This window comes from Myotis nattereri (assembly GCF_964212035.1).
Source record: "Myotis nattereri genome assembly, chromosome: 17".
Lineage (NCBI taxonomy): Eukaryota > Metazoa > Chordata > Mammalia > Chiroptera > Vespertilionidae > Myotis > Myotis nattereri.
The window spans coordinates 646,265-660,951 of NC_138092.1; the positions used below are offsets into that span (position 1 = coordinate 646,265).

Consider the following 14,687-nt stretch of genomic DNA (forward strand, 5'->3'; position numbering starts at 1 on the left):
GCCTGGGTCCTGGTGGCCAGGGCAGGAACCGTGAGCTGTGCTGTGCTGACAGGTGCCCTGGTGAGTGCCAGCCAGTGTGCTGGAGGGGTCCTGGCTGAGCCGCAGACCTCCCGGCTCCCACAGGCGGGAGCAGGAGCAGGGGCCTCTCTTCCAGCTCCTCCAGGAGACTGGGGACCAGTGAGCAGCACAACCCTTCACCAACAGCCCCCAAGCCTGTGGGGGCTGGGATCCCGTAACCCCCAGCCATGGGGTGGCCACTCTGGGAAGGGCAGAGGGGACTGTGCCCCTCCTCCAGGTGCGACACCCCTGGGGCAATAGGCCTGGCTTGTCACACCCCGTCAGGGGCTGCTGGGGAGGGAGGGCCCAATGCCCCCCAGCCTCCTGGCTGTGCTGATCAGGCAGCGCAGCTGCACCAGGTTCAGGGGCCCCACCTCCCGCGGGTCCTGGCTCTCCAGCCACCGGAGAGCTGTCTCCAGACCCCGCACGGCCTCCCCAGCGGTGGGCATGGCGGCTGCCTCCTCTTCCCCTCCCTCTATGACAGAGGGTAGGCTGCCAAGGGACAGAGGGGCCACAGGGGCCAGTTCAGGGGGCCGGCCAGGGCCTGCCTCCTCTCTGCAGCGCTCAGGCAGCCCCCCATCGTCGTCCAGGTGCAGCCACTCGGCCACCTCCTCAGGTGCCAGGCGCTTGTAGGCCAGGGCTGCCAGGTGGGTGAGGTCATTGAGCACCCTGCTGTGCTCCGCAGCCTCCGCCTGCCCAGCGCGCTGCCCAGCGCACTCCCCTGGCTGAGGCTCGAAGGCAGCTCGCAAGCCCAGCAGCCAGCACCGTTCGATGCTGCCGGCCTGCACCAGGTCCCAGGAGAGGCCGGCCAGGTAGAGCATGTCCTTGAGCATGAAACTGCGCACAAAGTCCAGCGGGGAGCCGCCGGCGCAGGACACGGCCAGGCGGAGCAGCTCCCGCTTGTACAGCTGCTTGAACGCAGCCACCACGCCCTGCTCCAGCGGCGCCGGGATGAGCGTCCGGCCACTGTCCTTGGACAGGAACAGCACTCGCACGGCCCCGTCGGGGGTCTGCAGCTCCTCAGCGGGGCCGAGAGGCTCAGGCCGGAACCGCCGGGGAGTCTCCTCGCTCTCCTCCAGGGCGGGCACCCGGGCGGCCGGGCTCGGGCAGGGCGGGTGGGCGACCAGCAGCACCGCCCTCTGCTGCAGGCAGCTGCGGCGCAGGTAGCGCCTGACGCCGGGCACGAACTCCTCGAAGAACCAGCCCCGCAGCAGAGGGCGACTGAGCCAGGCGTCGGGGCTGTAGCGGTAGGAGGCCGGGAACTTGTCCTGGTTGTGGTGCCGCAGGCTGGGAGGGTCTGGCAGCTGCCCGATGACTAGCGGCTTCAGCTTGTGGCTGCCAGTCAGGTTAGCGGCCAGCAGCACGGTCACCCGGTCGCCCCGCCGTCGCCGGTCGCAGTCCCCCGCGCCCAGGGGGGCAGCTTGCTCCGGAAGCAGCTTCCAGTAGAGGCCGGTGACGTTGGCGTTGTAGATCTGCTCATCACCATAGCCGCCCTCCGCCGGGGGCGGCGGGGCCGGCGGGGCCGGCGGGGCCGGGCAGCGGCCGGGCAGGGGGGCGGCGCCCGGGGGCGGCGGGGTCTCCTGCTTGACCGGCGGGCCGAGGGCGGGTCCGGCGGCGGGGGGCTCGGCCTCGCCGTAGATGCGCTGGCTGGAGATGCCGTGGCGCTTCTGCCAGCGCCAGAACCAGCCGTGGCTCGCCTTGAAGGTGCACTCGGGCCCGTAGATCTGGCGCGCGAAGGCCTCGGCCTGCGCCTGGATGAGCGGCCCCGACAGCGGCACGCCGTGCTGGCGCAGCGCCAGGAACCACGCGTACACGGCGCGGTCGATCTCCTCCTCGTTGGCCAGGCGCATCTTCTTGCGCTGCGTGCCCACCTCGCCGCCCAGCTGCTCCAGGAACCAGCGGAGCTTCGGCTCGTCCTTGAGCCAGCCCCGCAGCGTGCCGCCGGGCACGCCGAAGTCGCGGCACACGCTGGCCTGCCGCTCGCCGCCCTTGACGCGCTCGATGGCCTGCAGCTTGTCCTTGATGGAGTAGGCCTTTCGGAAGGCCATCTTCACGGCCACGCGGGGCCGCGCGGCGGGGGCCGGAGCGGGGGCGGGAGGCCGCGGCGTCTGCGCGGAGCGCCCGGGCGGGGCGTGGCGGCCACGGCGCGGGGCCGGGCCAGCCAGAGGGCCCGTGGGGTACATGGAGGCGGCGGTGGGGGCGCGGGAGCCAGAAGCCGGGCCGGCCGGCCGCGCCGGGCGGGGCGGGGCGCGGCGCTGAGGGCGGGGCGCGGCGCTGGGGGCGGGGCGCGGCGCTGGGGGCGGGGCTGGCTGCGGCCCTCCCTTTTGTCTTGCTGGCTCGGGGGTGGGATGGGGGCGGTGCAGGCAAGCTGGCCCCGCCCCCAGCGTTCCTAGGACCCGCCCCCGTGCGTCGCGCAGCGCGTACAGGCCGGTCAGTTCCGCCCCATCCCGGCGAGTCCATTGAGCCCGCAGCGGAGGGGGGCCTGGTGAGCTGCGGTCGGGTTCCCAGCCGTTTGCTCCGGCTCCTCCGGGGAAGGACGAGCTGCGTGGGGGTCTCCCTCTGGCTTCCGTCTCTGCAGCTGCGGGGAGGGTCGCGGAGCCGACCCTGGCGGCGGGGCGGGGCGGGCGCGCGAGCCGCTTCCCCTGCGTCCCCGTCCGCGTCGCGCGGTCGGCCCCGCCGTCTCATTTCCCGTGCGCGCCCCGGCGGCCTTCTCTTTCCGCAGCCCGCGCCCCGAGCTCTCGTGTCTGGTCGCCGCGTCCTTGGCTGGCGTGTGAGTACCGCAGCCCGCGCCGAGGCCGCCGCGCCTGCCGCGAGGCCCCAGGGGACGGGCGGCCCGGGCTGCGCCGGCGGCTCCGCGCCTTCGGGGACCCAGGCGCAAGTGCCGGCCGGGGGCGGTGGGCCAAGTGCGGCTCCCGGGCCCGGCGCAGAGGGGCGGGACCCGCGGGCCACGTGGCCGCCCGGAGCGCGGCGGGGAAGCGGGAGCCATCTGGGCCAGCCCCGGTGGTGACCGGCGTCCGCCCGCTGTGTCCGGCACGTGTGTACGGAGCACTCGCCGCGCCGGGCCGGGTAGGAACCGTGAGGGCCCCTGAGCGCGGAGGAGTGAGGAGCGACTGCCGAGCGACCGAGACAGGAGCCTCAGGGTGACCGGGTCTCGACTTGGGTCCGGGTCCGGCGGGAGGCGCACCTGGCGGCAGGCCCCGAGGGAAGGCGGTGCCGTCCATTGCAAGTGGGCACCTCAGTGAGGAGGAGGGAAGGGCTCCTGCGGGAGCCCGGGGGGCGGCGGGGTGCGGACCCACGGAGGCCGCGTGAGGGGTTCCAGCAGGGGGGCTGCCCGGGCGCAGGGACCGGGCCTGGGCGCGGAAGGGTGGCTTGGCCGGGAGGCCCGCGCGGGACAGAACGTCCCGGGGGAAGTGCCTTCCCAGGGCGCCGGGCACACTCCCGGGCACAGAGCCGCGTCCTGGACCCCGTGCCCGTCTGGGCGGTGCCCGCCTGGCCAGGCCGCCTTCCTCACCCTGGAGTGTGGCCGCTGTGGGCCTCACGGGGGCCTGGGCAGTGGGCACTCGGCTATTGGTCCCTTCGCGCCTCGCTGGGCCTGGATCCCCGCCTCCCCGCTGGGCTCTGCGCCTGGGTTGCTGGGAGAGGCTGCGCCTTCAGGGGGGCACGCTTGCTGGACTGGTGTTTTTGCAAATGGTTACTTGAAGGTGAGGTTCGAAAAGATCGACAAAAAGAATACGTCCGGAGTGTCAGGTGCCAGCGTCAGCATTTCGGGGGCTGCAGACAGGAAGCGCCGGCCTGGGCATTTGTCCAGCCCTGGCCCGCGCTGGTACTTGGCGAGGACACGGATGTGTCGGAGTGGGTGGCAGCGTGCAGAGGCCGAGTGCAGGCATGGAGACCCCGCAGTCCTGGCTCCCAGCTGTGTAGAGGCCTGGACACCACACGTGTGATGTGTGCAGAGAAGGGTGGGAGCACGTGTGCAGTCCTAGAGCTGCCGCACTGGAAGGGCCTGGCTGGTCAGCTTTGGCCACACCCCCGCCAGCGGTGGTGCTGGAGGCGGGGGCCTGGGGCGGGGTGACGGGCAGCCCCAGTGTGAGGCCTGGGGGTGCAGGGCCTCAGGACAGGCTGGCATTTTTGCGGGGCCGAGTCCGGTCAGAAGCATCTGAGTGGGAATTGGGGCTGTGGAGCGTCCCCACAGGAGGCAAAGGGCATCCTCCCTGCCTCCTGTCCACGCAGCTGCCCCACGACGTGGCAGTTCTAGAACATTCAGGCTTGGGGGTGCTCATTGCCGTCTGGGACTCTGCAGACAGCTCCATTGTGCAGCGCTGGTTCCAGCCTTGGGGGGTGCGGGGGGAGGATAGAAAGCCGAGCCGCCTGCAGACCCGGCCCCAGCACCTCACACCTCATGCCATTCCCACTTCCCGTGGAGCTGGCGGCTTTTTTGACCCCCGGGTGTACCGTCTGGCAGCCGGTGTGTGACTGCAGGGGGGTGAGGTGGGCAGCGGGCTGCCGGGTCGGGGGATGGGAAGGTGGTCTGGTCAGGGCTGGGGGGGCCACCTCTTCCAGAAACCTTCCTCATTAGCCCAGCCACGGGCTCCCCCAGCACCTTGGCACAGCTCCGAGGCCAGGTCCTCAGCTTCCCGCAGGGCCCGCCCGACAGCAGGCCCCGCAAGCTGCTTTCCCGGCTCCGCAGGGGCGAGAGGGCCCGGGACCGAGGTCCTGCAGGTCAGTGCAGCCGCCAGTGAGGTCTCTCTAGCCAGGACCAGCCCTGCTGCGTCAGCGCCTTTGCCCTGGGCCTGGGGGCCAGGCAGGGCGGCATCCCTCTATGGGAGAGGTGTCAGTGTGCCTCGGGGCGAGGGCTGGACCCCAGTGGGGGAGTGGGCAGCCAGCGGGCTCACGGGCCATTCGTGTTGGCTCCTGGTGCAGCCCGGGCCGGCGCCCTTCCTGAGCTGTGGGCTTGCGAGCTTGTTCTCAGAGGGAAGTGCCCCAACTCCCAGTGGCTTTTCTCCCGGGAGGATGGGCGTTCGGTTGGGAGGCCTCATGGAACGCAGGCCATCGGGAGCCCGGTGCTGAGGAAGTAGAGGTGGGCCCTGCGTCGCTCAGCTGTCCTGGGGGATCTGGCCGCCGGGCTGGGACCCTGGATGTCCCTGTGGGCGCTCGGCCCCATCCCCACACCGGCTTCATGCCCACGTGGCGCTCTGCTGCCCCCACTGGGGCCAGGCTCTGGGCGCTGCCCCTCTGGCCGGCGTGCCCTCTCCCCAGAGCCATCTGCCACCCTCACCTCGGAAGCCCGGCAGCCGGGACCTCCCGTGCCTCCGCGGCCGCTGCTACCCTCGGTACGCGTTCTCGTCAGTGGCTCCACAGGGCGCCTCCTGTGGCAGAGCGCCTTCTGGAGAGGGAGGCAGGTTCTTAGGGCTCTGGCCACCGGGGCGAGAGGTCTTGCTGTCTGTGCCCGCAGGGCCTTGCAGAGCTGGCTGGCTCTCAGCTCCGGGGTCGGCACCTGGCTGGCTGGTCCTGTGTCCTGTGCTCAGGGCAGGGAGGCTCCCCGGACAGCGCTCTGGTGACGACACTCGTGGCGTGGGCCGCCTCATCTTGCTCCGCATCCCTCAGCCCGCGGGTGCAGAGGGCGGGGCCGCACCGGACCCTCCGCAGCTCCAGTGGGCAGCGGGGGCTCAGGCCCCAGCAGAGCAGATGGGAGGGTGCTCAGATGGCGCCTCCCAGGAAGTGCCCGCCCCAGTGACGGTGCCTGAGCAGGGAGAGCTGCCCCTCCTGGGATGCCGGTGGTGGGTCTGTGGTGCTCACCTCTGCTCCTCCAGCCACCTCGCCGCACGCCGCCTCAGCGAGCAGCTTCTGGAAGGGCCCGCAGCCCCTGGGCCGCCTGTCTGACTGCCTCTAACCTGCTGCTTTCTCTCCATGCTGTCCTAGGAGGTCAGAGTGAAAGTAAGTATGCCTGCCCCTGCCCGCGCTCCCGTCACCTGAGCCGGGGCCCCAGGTAGCGGCACTGCCCTTCCTCTGCCCCGCACCCCTCAGGGCTTCCCTGGGCTGAGCCGGCTCCTGCCTCCTGGGCAGGTCAGGTGACAGCCCCGCTAGCCCTTGCCTTGGGCCTCGGGCCTAGTTGGGGCGTCTAGAGACCGACTTCCCCTCCCCTGAGCTGTGGCCACCAGCGCCCTGAGCACACCTGGTCTGGTGCCGGAGGCCAGCGGGGCCTGGCAGGGCTTGGGCACTAGGGGCGAGCCCTGTGGGCTGAGCCAGAGGTCAGAGGGCACATGAGCCCTGCCTGGTCATCCTGCTCCCCCTTCCGGGACAGTGAGTGATGTCACAATGCCCTGCCTTCTGGGCACAAGCTCCTGCCTCCCACCACTGCCTCTGCGGCCAGCCTGGCCTTGGTAAGTGCTGCCACCAGCCTGGGCAGGAAGGTGCCAGGGGCATGTGCCGTTAAAGGCCCCCAGCGTACCCCTGCTGGGGATAAGGGGTCTCCCCAAAGTGCTGGGCAGGTGTGGGCTTGTCCACGTGTCCATGGCTTCCACTTCTGCTGGTGTTGGGAAGCGTGTGGGCCCAGGCGAGGAGGGGGAGGGTTTGTCCTCTGGCTGAAGGCTGCCCTGCTCTGGAGACCTTGCCTCCTAGGTCTGAGGCCTGCCTGGCTCTGTGGGCCCCTGGGCCGACGGTTGCTTAGGCTGCACCAATGACCCACAGAAGCCGGGGACGGTAGGGGTGTCCTGAGGGAGGGCTGCAGCCCTGGCGAGTTAGCATTGGGTGTTGGTCAGGATGCCTCCCTCTGCTCTGGGGAGCAGGCCCAGGGTGGGGCTGTGGCTGGGAGGGAAGGTCGCCGCCATCTTCTAGGAAGGCCCCTGGGTGAGCAGGGATCCCGGGCAGCCTCACAGCAGACTCACAGGGATCCCTGGCTGCGGCCCAGGCTCCTCTGTTCCTGCTCAGTGGGGGCTGCCTCCCATTTCGGGGCCGGTCCCCAGAGTGCCAGCCCCCTTTCCACAGCGCCACGCCTGGCAGCGGGGGAGGGGGGGGGTGGGGGCTGTTGCTACGAGGACGGCAGGCAACGAATGTCCCCTCCATGAGGATGGTGGGGCTCAGAGCCCCCAGTTGCCTCCCACTGCCCCACTGATGGTGCCCCTTACACCACGATGGCCACCTCAGAGACCGCCCAGTGCTTCCGTTAAAACCAGTGCCTGGAGGTGGCCGGGCTTAGCAAAGGCACAGGCCGTCCAGGGACCATTTCAGATCAATAGTAACTGTTCGTGGACGTGAGTCTCCCTATCTCATGGGCCAGGCTTGTTGTGAAGGGTCAGGTGGAGGGAGTGCACTGGTCCCTGGCATCCAGTCGGGCATTCTTTAAGAAAAGGTTTCTGAGGTTTGGAAACCATCTTCTCTAGACCCCTTTGGAGAGCATGGTGCATGTTGGGTTAGAAAAGTTTTGCAGTTAAAAGAATACAAATATTTATACACCCATACGTGTATGTTATCTGCTTATTGCCTAACTGAGGTCCCTGCGGGTTTGACTTGGGGTCCTGCATGTTGCCGGATGGCACCCCCCTTGGGAAGCATCTGCAGGGTCCCGCGGCACCAGCCAGGCTGCTGGGGGCGGGGCGGGCGCGGCCGCGGGGGGCTGTGCTCAACTGCCTTCTGTGCTTGCTTCCACTGCTGCGCGCAGATGAGGAGCGGCAAGGCCTCCTGTGCCCTGGAGACCGTCTGGGAGGACAAGCAGAAGCATGGGGAGGCCGAGCAGCGCGCCCACGAGCACCAGGCCACGCGAGCCGCCGCCACTGCCCAGCAGCTCCCGGCTCAGGTGCCAGCCGTGAACGGGCCGGGGCCGGAGGACGCCGAGGAGGCCGGGGCCCCGGACAGCAGCAGGGGCAGCCCCCGGAAGAGCCATCAGGGGCGGCAGCCCCTGCAGAAGAAGCGGAAGCGCTCCCCGAAGAGCGGGCTGTGCAGGGCAGACCTGGCCCTCGTGGGCCTCTCGGCCGACCACGTCTGGCTGGACAAGCCGCTTTTCGACCGGGCGGAGAGCTCCTACCGCCAGAGGCTGGCAGACTTGGCTGCCCAAGCAGCCCGGCCACCGGTGCTGGCCCCCAGGGGTCCTTGCACCCACGGGAGCCAGGTGGCCTGCCACCATGTGACCTGGGGCATCTGGGTCAACAAGTCTGCCTTTGACCGGGCCGAGCGGGCCTTCGTGGAGTGGTCCCAGGCTCTGCTGCTGGCCACCGAAGGCAGCGGCGGGCAGGGGGCTCCTGACACGGGCCAGCAGGCACCTGCCTTGGCCCTGGCCCTCACCCACCAGCCTAGCTCGCCAGCCAATGGCCAGCCCCCGCTGGGCAGCCTGCAGGCGCTGGTGCGGGAGGTGTGGCTGGACAAGCCCCGCTACGACGCAGCTGAGAGGGGCTTCTACGAGGCCCTGTTCGACGGCCACCCCCCCGGGAAGGTGCGCCTGCAGGAGCGAGCCAGCCAGGCCGAGAATGCCAAGCGGGCCCGCCGAGATCGGCGGGCCCGGAACGCCGTGGGAAGCAAGCGGGCTGAGTTGAGGCGGGCCGAGGGGGGCGTCCCTTCGTCTGCCCTGCCCTACTGGTACTTCCTGCACAAGGACGCCGAGGCGCCCTGGCTCAGCAAGCCCGCCTACGACGGTGCAGAGTGCCGCCACCACGCTGCCGAGGCCCTGCGCGTGGCCTGGCGCCTCGAATCCACGGCTCTGGTTCACCGACCCAGTGCCCGGTCTGGCCCGTCCATGTCCAGCGTGAGACCCAAGTAGGAGAAACATGCTGGATGGGTGCCTGGGCTGGGGCCGCGTGCACCCCCTCCCTGCCCCCACCCCAGCGAGCTCTTCCCGAGACCCCCGGACCCGGCTAAGTTGGATGCAGGAGTGGGTTGGGCGGTGCAGCCTCCAGGGTCACAGCTCAGGGCTGAGTCTGCCCCATGCAGGGTATTGTCAGCAGTTCCTAGGGGCGCAGCGGAGGCTCCTGGGCCCACCGGTACCGCCCATGGCCAGGCTACTGGCCTGAGTCTGAAGGATGCGCTGAGCGAGGCAGACTTTCGGCCTGGTGGCCCCGGGGCCTCCTCCCAGGACAGCTCCACTCAGTGCAGCCGTGGTCTCTGGAAGCCAGGTCAGGGGCCTGGAGGGGGATGGGGGGGGGCATCCAGTGCCTGGCCAGGGAAGGGGTTCCCAGGCAGGTGGGCAAAGACTATGGACTCGAGGGCAGCTAGAGGCCCTGTGGTGCAGGGGCTGGGCCAGTGGGACTTGCAGAGGCTCCCTGGGTCTCCAGGGAAGGGGCGCCAGCTTGGCCCCCGATTCCCGGTGGGAGCCCCTTTGCTCTGCCCTCTGAAGGGTTGATCTGATGGGTTGACAGGACTGGCCTCGTGAGGGACAGGGCACGGCTCATCGTGGAGGAGGGGGCATGGGGCAGGAGCCGAGTTCATGGAGCTGGCTTTTCTTGGGTGAGACCCACTTCCTCTTGTCAGCAAGAGGCCACTTGAGGACCTGGGTTCCTGGGCACAGGGAGCGGTGGGACGGGTGAGGAGCAAGAGGGCTCTGCGGGCCCAGGTCTGGGCAGCTGCCCCACATTGTTGGGCTGGGGGAACGCAGCAGAGGGGCGTCTGTGCCGGTAGTATGTGCATAGACGGACACCGGGCCGGCTGTGGCTTGGGCCCAGGTCTAGAGCAGTAGTTCTCAAACTGACTGATCTCGGAACCCTGGAGAGCTTTTGTTTTATCTGCGGGTCCACCACATTGGCCGAGGTGCTGCAAGTGTGCACTGGGAATAGTGACCAGCTTGCTACACGCTGGTGGACACTTCATGAGAAAGCTTTCCTGTAAGGACTCACTGAGCAGGTGGCCTTGTTTTACGTTTTGAAATCTTTAGTGTCTGCTCAGTAAGAGGCAGTGTGTTCAGCTGTGAGTGTGTGTTGTCGGACTCAAATCCAGCTTTGCACTGATGTGTGCTTGGAAAAGGGGGGACCTCAGGATCCCCAGAAGGTCTTGGCTACACTTTGAGAGCCGCTGGTCTTTGGGGCGAGCCTGGGACTGTGGCCTGTGCACGGAAGGGGGCCGCGTGGCAGTGGGAACAGGTGGCGTGGATGGGGGGCTTCCCTGCTCTGCCGTGGGGCCTGGAGGCCTGGTCTCCCAGGCACTGGCGGCTACCCTGCACCTTTGGCATCTGGGCTGCGAGAAGGGGCCTGTGCAGTCCAGGCTGTCAGCCTCTCCTTTCCTCCCAGCAGGAAAATGGCCACAAACTTCCTCGTGCACGAGAAGATCTGGTTCGACAAGTTCAAATACGACGATGCAGAAAGGAAATTCTATGAACAGATGAACGGGCCTGTGACGGGCTCCTCGCGCCAGGTGAGGGCTGTGCTTGGGGCGCTGGGTGGCTCTGGCACTGCCCCAGGTGCTGGAGGTGGGGGTCTGTGGGGGGGTCCTAGCTGCTCCTGGGGTCTGTGGAGGGGTCCTGACTGCTCCTGTCTCAGCACGAGGCAGCACATACCCACGGTCTGCAGGCCACTGGGAGCACAGCACGCGCAAGCCTGGGGGCCGAGGCCACTGTGGCAGGGCTCTGGCACCTCGCGCATCTCTGCCCCGCTGAGCTTCCGTCCTGCACGTCGCTTCCTTGCTCTCCACATGAGGGACATAAGGTTCCTATTTTTTTTGAAATTATAAAATTTTTAATGAAAGAAAAGACTGGTTCTTTCTGCACTGTCTGCAGGAGAACGGCGCAAGCGTGATCCTCCGGGACATTGCGAGAGCCCGAGAGAACATCCAGAAATCCCTGGCCGGAGTGAGTACCGCGGCCGAGCATCCAGGCTGGCGCTGCCGCCGCCCTCATGCCACTGCGCATGACTTCCCCCAGTGCTGCTGATGGCTCTGCCCTTGGAGCAAAGCCAGGGCGAGGCTGCCGCGCAGGCACGGACCTGGGCCCAGGCCACAGGCACCTCTTCCTCTGCCTCCTTGCTGTGCGGATCGCCTGCTTGCTGGCGCTCAGCGGGGTCCCCTCCTTTGCTCCCTCCCGCCAGCCACTTCCTTCCGCTTGCTCTGCTAAGGGAAGCCTCCCTGCCCTCCTAGGCCGTCACCGCCCCAGAGGAGCCGGGTTCCCAGGGGGTGGAGTTCAAATCACAGCGCGAGCACCATCAAGTTTGAGGCCCAGGCAGGGGCCCTGCAGCCCAGCTTGGCTCCCTGGTCCCAGATGGACCATGGCCACCTCCGTCCTTGCCAGGCCAGGAGGGTGTCCCTAGGAGGCAGCGGACCTACTGGTCCACCTCCCTGGCCAGAGGAGCCGGGCCTCTCTCTGGGACGTGGGAGTGTCCTGGCCCTGGAGGCAGGTGTCCGCACAGCTGTGCTCCTTGGAGCCTCCAGGAGCACCCTTCCCGCCTTTCCAGCTTCAGAAGCTGCCCACTCCGTGGCCCGTGGCTCCTCGCCAGCAGTTCACGGCCTGCTCTTGTCACGGCTCCTATCCCTGCCTTTCTCTCCTGTGGACCTGGGGGTGGCGCTGGGCCCACCTGGAAAGTCCAGGGTCGCCTCCCATCTCCCTGCCTCGTCACGTCTGCCAAGTCCTTTTGCCGTGTGAGGTCGCCTGCCTGCACAGCTGGTTCGGGTGTACTGGCCCCTGGCCACAGGCTGGGCAGCCCCGGGCAGGTGTCCTCTGGGAAGTGGTGCCACCGCCAGCTGCCCAGCAGGCCCTGCATTGGGCGTGGCCCCTACTTGCCTTGCCCCCTACCTCACCCAGGGTGAGCCGGGCAGACACAGGCCCTGGCGGCATGAGGTCTTTGCACCCAGGAGGCTCTTCCTCCTCCCACCCTCGGGCCTGGCTGTGGTGGCCAGCTGCTGGGTCGTGGTCTTTGGGGACAGCTATGGTGTGCTGCTGGGGCTTGGGTCACAAAGCACCACGGACCACAGCGTAAGCGTCACTCGTTTTCTCGTAATCTGAAGGCTGGAGTCCAGGATCAAGGCGTGGGCAGGGCTGGTTCCTTCCAAGGCTGCATTCCTTGGCCTGCAGATGGCCGTTTCTTCCCTTGTCTCTGCATCCTGTTGCCTCTGTGTGTCCTACGAGGACACCAGCCAGTGGGCTAGGACCACCCTAACGACCTCAGTGTGACGGGGTCGCCCTGTAGAGGCCCTGCTCCAGAACTTTGGGTGCGAGTTCATGCTGGGGTGGCGCGGACATAGCCTTCATGGAGAGGACTGGTGACGCAGGGCTGGTACCAGCGACCTGCTGTCTTCCCACCACTTACCTGCCGCGCAGCAGGGCTCGAGGCGCCAGCCTCTTGCCAGGACCCCGTTCACTTGCTCCCGGCACTACCCCTGGGAGAGGAGCCTCCGGAGCTGGGGCCGGACGAGTGGGCAGGGGCGGTAGCTCTGGCTTCCATCCCTGTGTGATCCAGGCCATCGGAGGTCTTAGTGGGAATGGTGTGGGTGGTCCAGTGGGAGCTGCAGAGTTGATGGGTGCTGTTGACTGACTATAGCAGGGCACTGAGGTGCGCCGAGAGGAGGGGAGTGGCGTGAGCAGAGCCCACCTGGTCCCCTGGCTGGTCAGTGCTCCTTCTCCAGCCACACGGCGCCCTGGCCATCCTGAGCCGGCTCTGCTCGGTGGGTCATGGGACAGCGTCAGCCTTGCGCTGCCGCAATGAGTGACAGAGCCAGGCACCCGGCACCTGTCCTGCCTGGAGACCTTTAGCCTCTCCGTGGTCAGGGGTGCGGAGCAGTGGCTTGTCCTATGGCTGCTTGGGTGGGCCTCAGGCCAAGGTCTGTATCATGATTGGACACTGGAGGAGGGACAGTGACCCCGGGGAACGGGCCAGGTGCACCGTGTCCCAGAGCCATTCCACGAGTGCGTGACTCTGGCTTGAGCTGTGGCGCCCTGTGGCTGAGCTCCCTGGGTGGCGGTGTGTGCCTGGCAGGGAAGGCCAGGCGCTGTGCTGGCTGCTGAGGGGGCTGCCCTTTGCTGGGGCATGATCCTTCCTGGTCACGGGCCCCTCAGCTGCTCTCCCCTCCCGTTTCCACCTCAAAGCCATGCTGCCCAGCCCCCCTGCGGCCCCAGACCAGGCTGCCCCTGGGACTGGCAGTCCTGCTCCTTGCCTCACACCGGGCAGTGGGAGCCGTGGCTCTGAGCTTCTGCCCTGGGCCCCCTGCTTCCTGCTTGGCCGAGAAGTCACCCTGGCCCCACAGGGCTGCCGCCTCCCCTCCTGGTGGGGCATGGCAGGTGACTGGCTGGGAAGACAGGAACTGCGTCTCTTGTCTCAGGCCTCCTACCCAGCTCGGGGCTGTGCTGCTCAGTGGCTGTGGGGGCCTTGGAGTGGGTTGGGTGCCACACCCTCAACTCCCCCTGCCTTGCAGAGCTCAGGCCCTGGCGCCTCCAGCGGGCCCAGCGGAGACCACAGTGAGCTCGTCACCCGGATCGCCAGCCTGGAAGTGGAGAACCAGAGCCTGCGAGGAGGTGAGGCCCTGGGCTCGGTGGGGGAGGGGTGGGGCCCGGCTGCTGTGGTCTGACCAGCATCCCCTCGCCCCGCAGTGGTGCAGGACCTGCAGCAGGCCATCGCCAAGCTGGAGGCCCGTCTGAGCGTGCTGGAGAAGAGCTCGCCTGCCCACCGGGCCACAGCCCCGCAGACCCAGGTGAGCGCTGCCCCGCAGACCGGAGCCCCCACACCTGGTGCTGCTCCAGAGGAGCCGAGGCCGGCCCCGGGGTAGTGAGGGTGAGAGGCCTGCCAGCCAGGGGCCTGCGTCTCAGCCCCCTCCCCTCTGGCAGCACGTGTCGCCCATGCGCCAAGCAGAGCCGCCCACCAGGAAGGCGGCGGCTGCGGAGGACGACGAGGACGATGACATCGACCTGTTCGGCAGTGACGAGGAGGACGACAAGGAGGCCGTCCGGCTGCGGGAGGAGCGGCTGCGGCAGTACGCAGAGAAGAAGGCCAAGAAGCCGGCTCTGGTGGCCAAGTCCTCCATCCTCCTGGACGTGAAGCCCGTGAGTGCCCGCCTCGGACCTCCCCCCTCCCCGCCCGGGTTCAGGAATCTCGGGCTGAGAGAAATGTGGGGGCAGGACAGGAGTAAACGGCGCTGCCGGGCGGGCCTGCCGGGAGCCTGTGGGCCCCTGACCCAGCCTCTCCTCCCTTCATTCCCCAGTGGGATGACGAGACAGACATGGCCCAGCTGGAGGCATGCGTGCGCTCCGTCCAGCTGGATGGGCTGACCTGGGGGGGCTCCAAGCTGGTGCCCGTGGGCTACGGCATCCGGAAGCTGCAGATCCAGTGCGTGGTGGAGGACGACAAGGTGGGCACCGACCTGCTGGAGGAGGAGATCACCAAGTTCGAGGAGCATGTGAGTGAGCAGGCCCGCATGGGGGGCAGGTCCAGGGCCCGGCAGGGCGGCCTTTGGGAAACTGGGCCTCACGTGACCACCGCCCTCCTTTCTCCAGGTGCAGAGTGTGGACATTGCTGCTTTCAACAAGATCTGAGCCCCAGCCCCAGCCCCAGCCGGTTGGCCCTGCCCCCATTAAAGACTGCAATTCCCTGTCTGGCTCCTGTTTGGTCTGGGCCCCGTGGGCGGGGGCATTCAGTGAGCAGCGCTGCCAGGCCCGGCCTCAGTGGTGTCCCACTTGGGGGCCCGTCTGTCCTACAGCAGTGGTCCCGGGGGCCATGACCATCACCCCTTGC

The 14,687-nt window shown here is 68.3% G+C and overlaps 2 protein-coding genes across 16 annotated transcripts; one reads left to right on the plus strand and one right to left on the minus strand.

The window, feature by feature from the left end:
• Positions 1 to 338: 338 nt before the first annotated feature.
• On the minus strand, positions 339 to 2,240 carry TIGD5 (tigger transposable element derived 5; the record flags this gene model as incomplete). Its single annotated transcript, XM_081111079.1, has 1 exon — positions 339 to 2,240. The coding sequence occupies one exon, from the start codon at positions 2,238 to 2,240 to the stop codon at positions 339 to 341; it is 1,902 nt and encodes a 633-aa protein (XP_080967205.1).
• Positions 2,241 to 2,407: 167 nt separating this feature from the next.
• Positions 2,408 to 14,544, plus strand: EEF1D (eukaryotic translation elongation factor 1 delta). 15 transcript variants are annotated; one of them, XM_081111692.1, is made up of 9 exons: positions 2,780 to 2,831; positions 7,715 to 8,802; positions 10,266 to 10,389; positions 10,751 to 10,822; positions 13,375 to 13,474; positions 13,550 to 13,650; positions 13,784 to 13,999; positions 14,158 to 14,352; positions 14,450 to 14,544. In XM_081111692.1, the coding sequence occupies exons 2-9, from the start codon at positions 7,715 to 7,717 to the stop codon at positions 14,486 to 14,488; spliced, it is 1,935 nt and encodes a 644-aa protein (XP_080967818.1). In that variant the 5' UTR covers positions 2,780 to 2,831; the 3' UTR covers positions 14,489 to 14,544. The 15 variants fall into 15 exon arrangements, with proteins under 15 accessions (XP_080967822.1, XP_080967812.1, XP_080967820.1 ...); XM_081111691.1 differs by lacking the exon at positions 2,780 to 2,831 and adding an exon at positions 5,827 to 5,991; XM_081111682.1 differs by lacking the exon at positions 2,780 to 2,831 and adding an exon at positions 5,977 to 5,991 and having other exon boundaries at positions 10,269 to 10,389.
• The last annotated feature ends 143 nt before the right edge of the window (positions 14,545 to 14,687 follow it).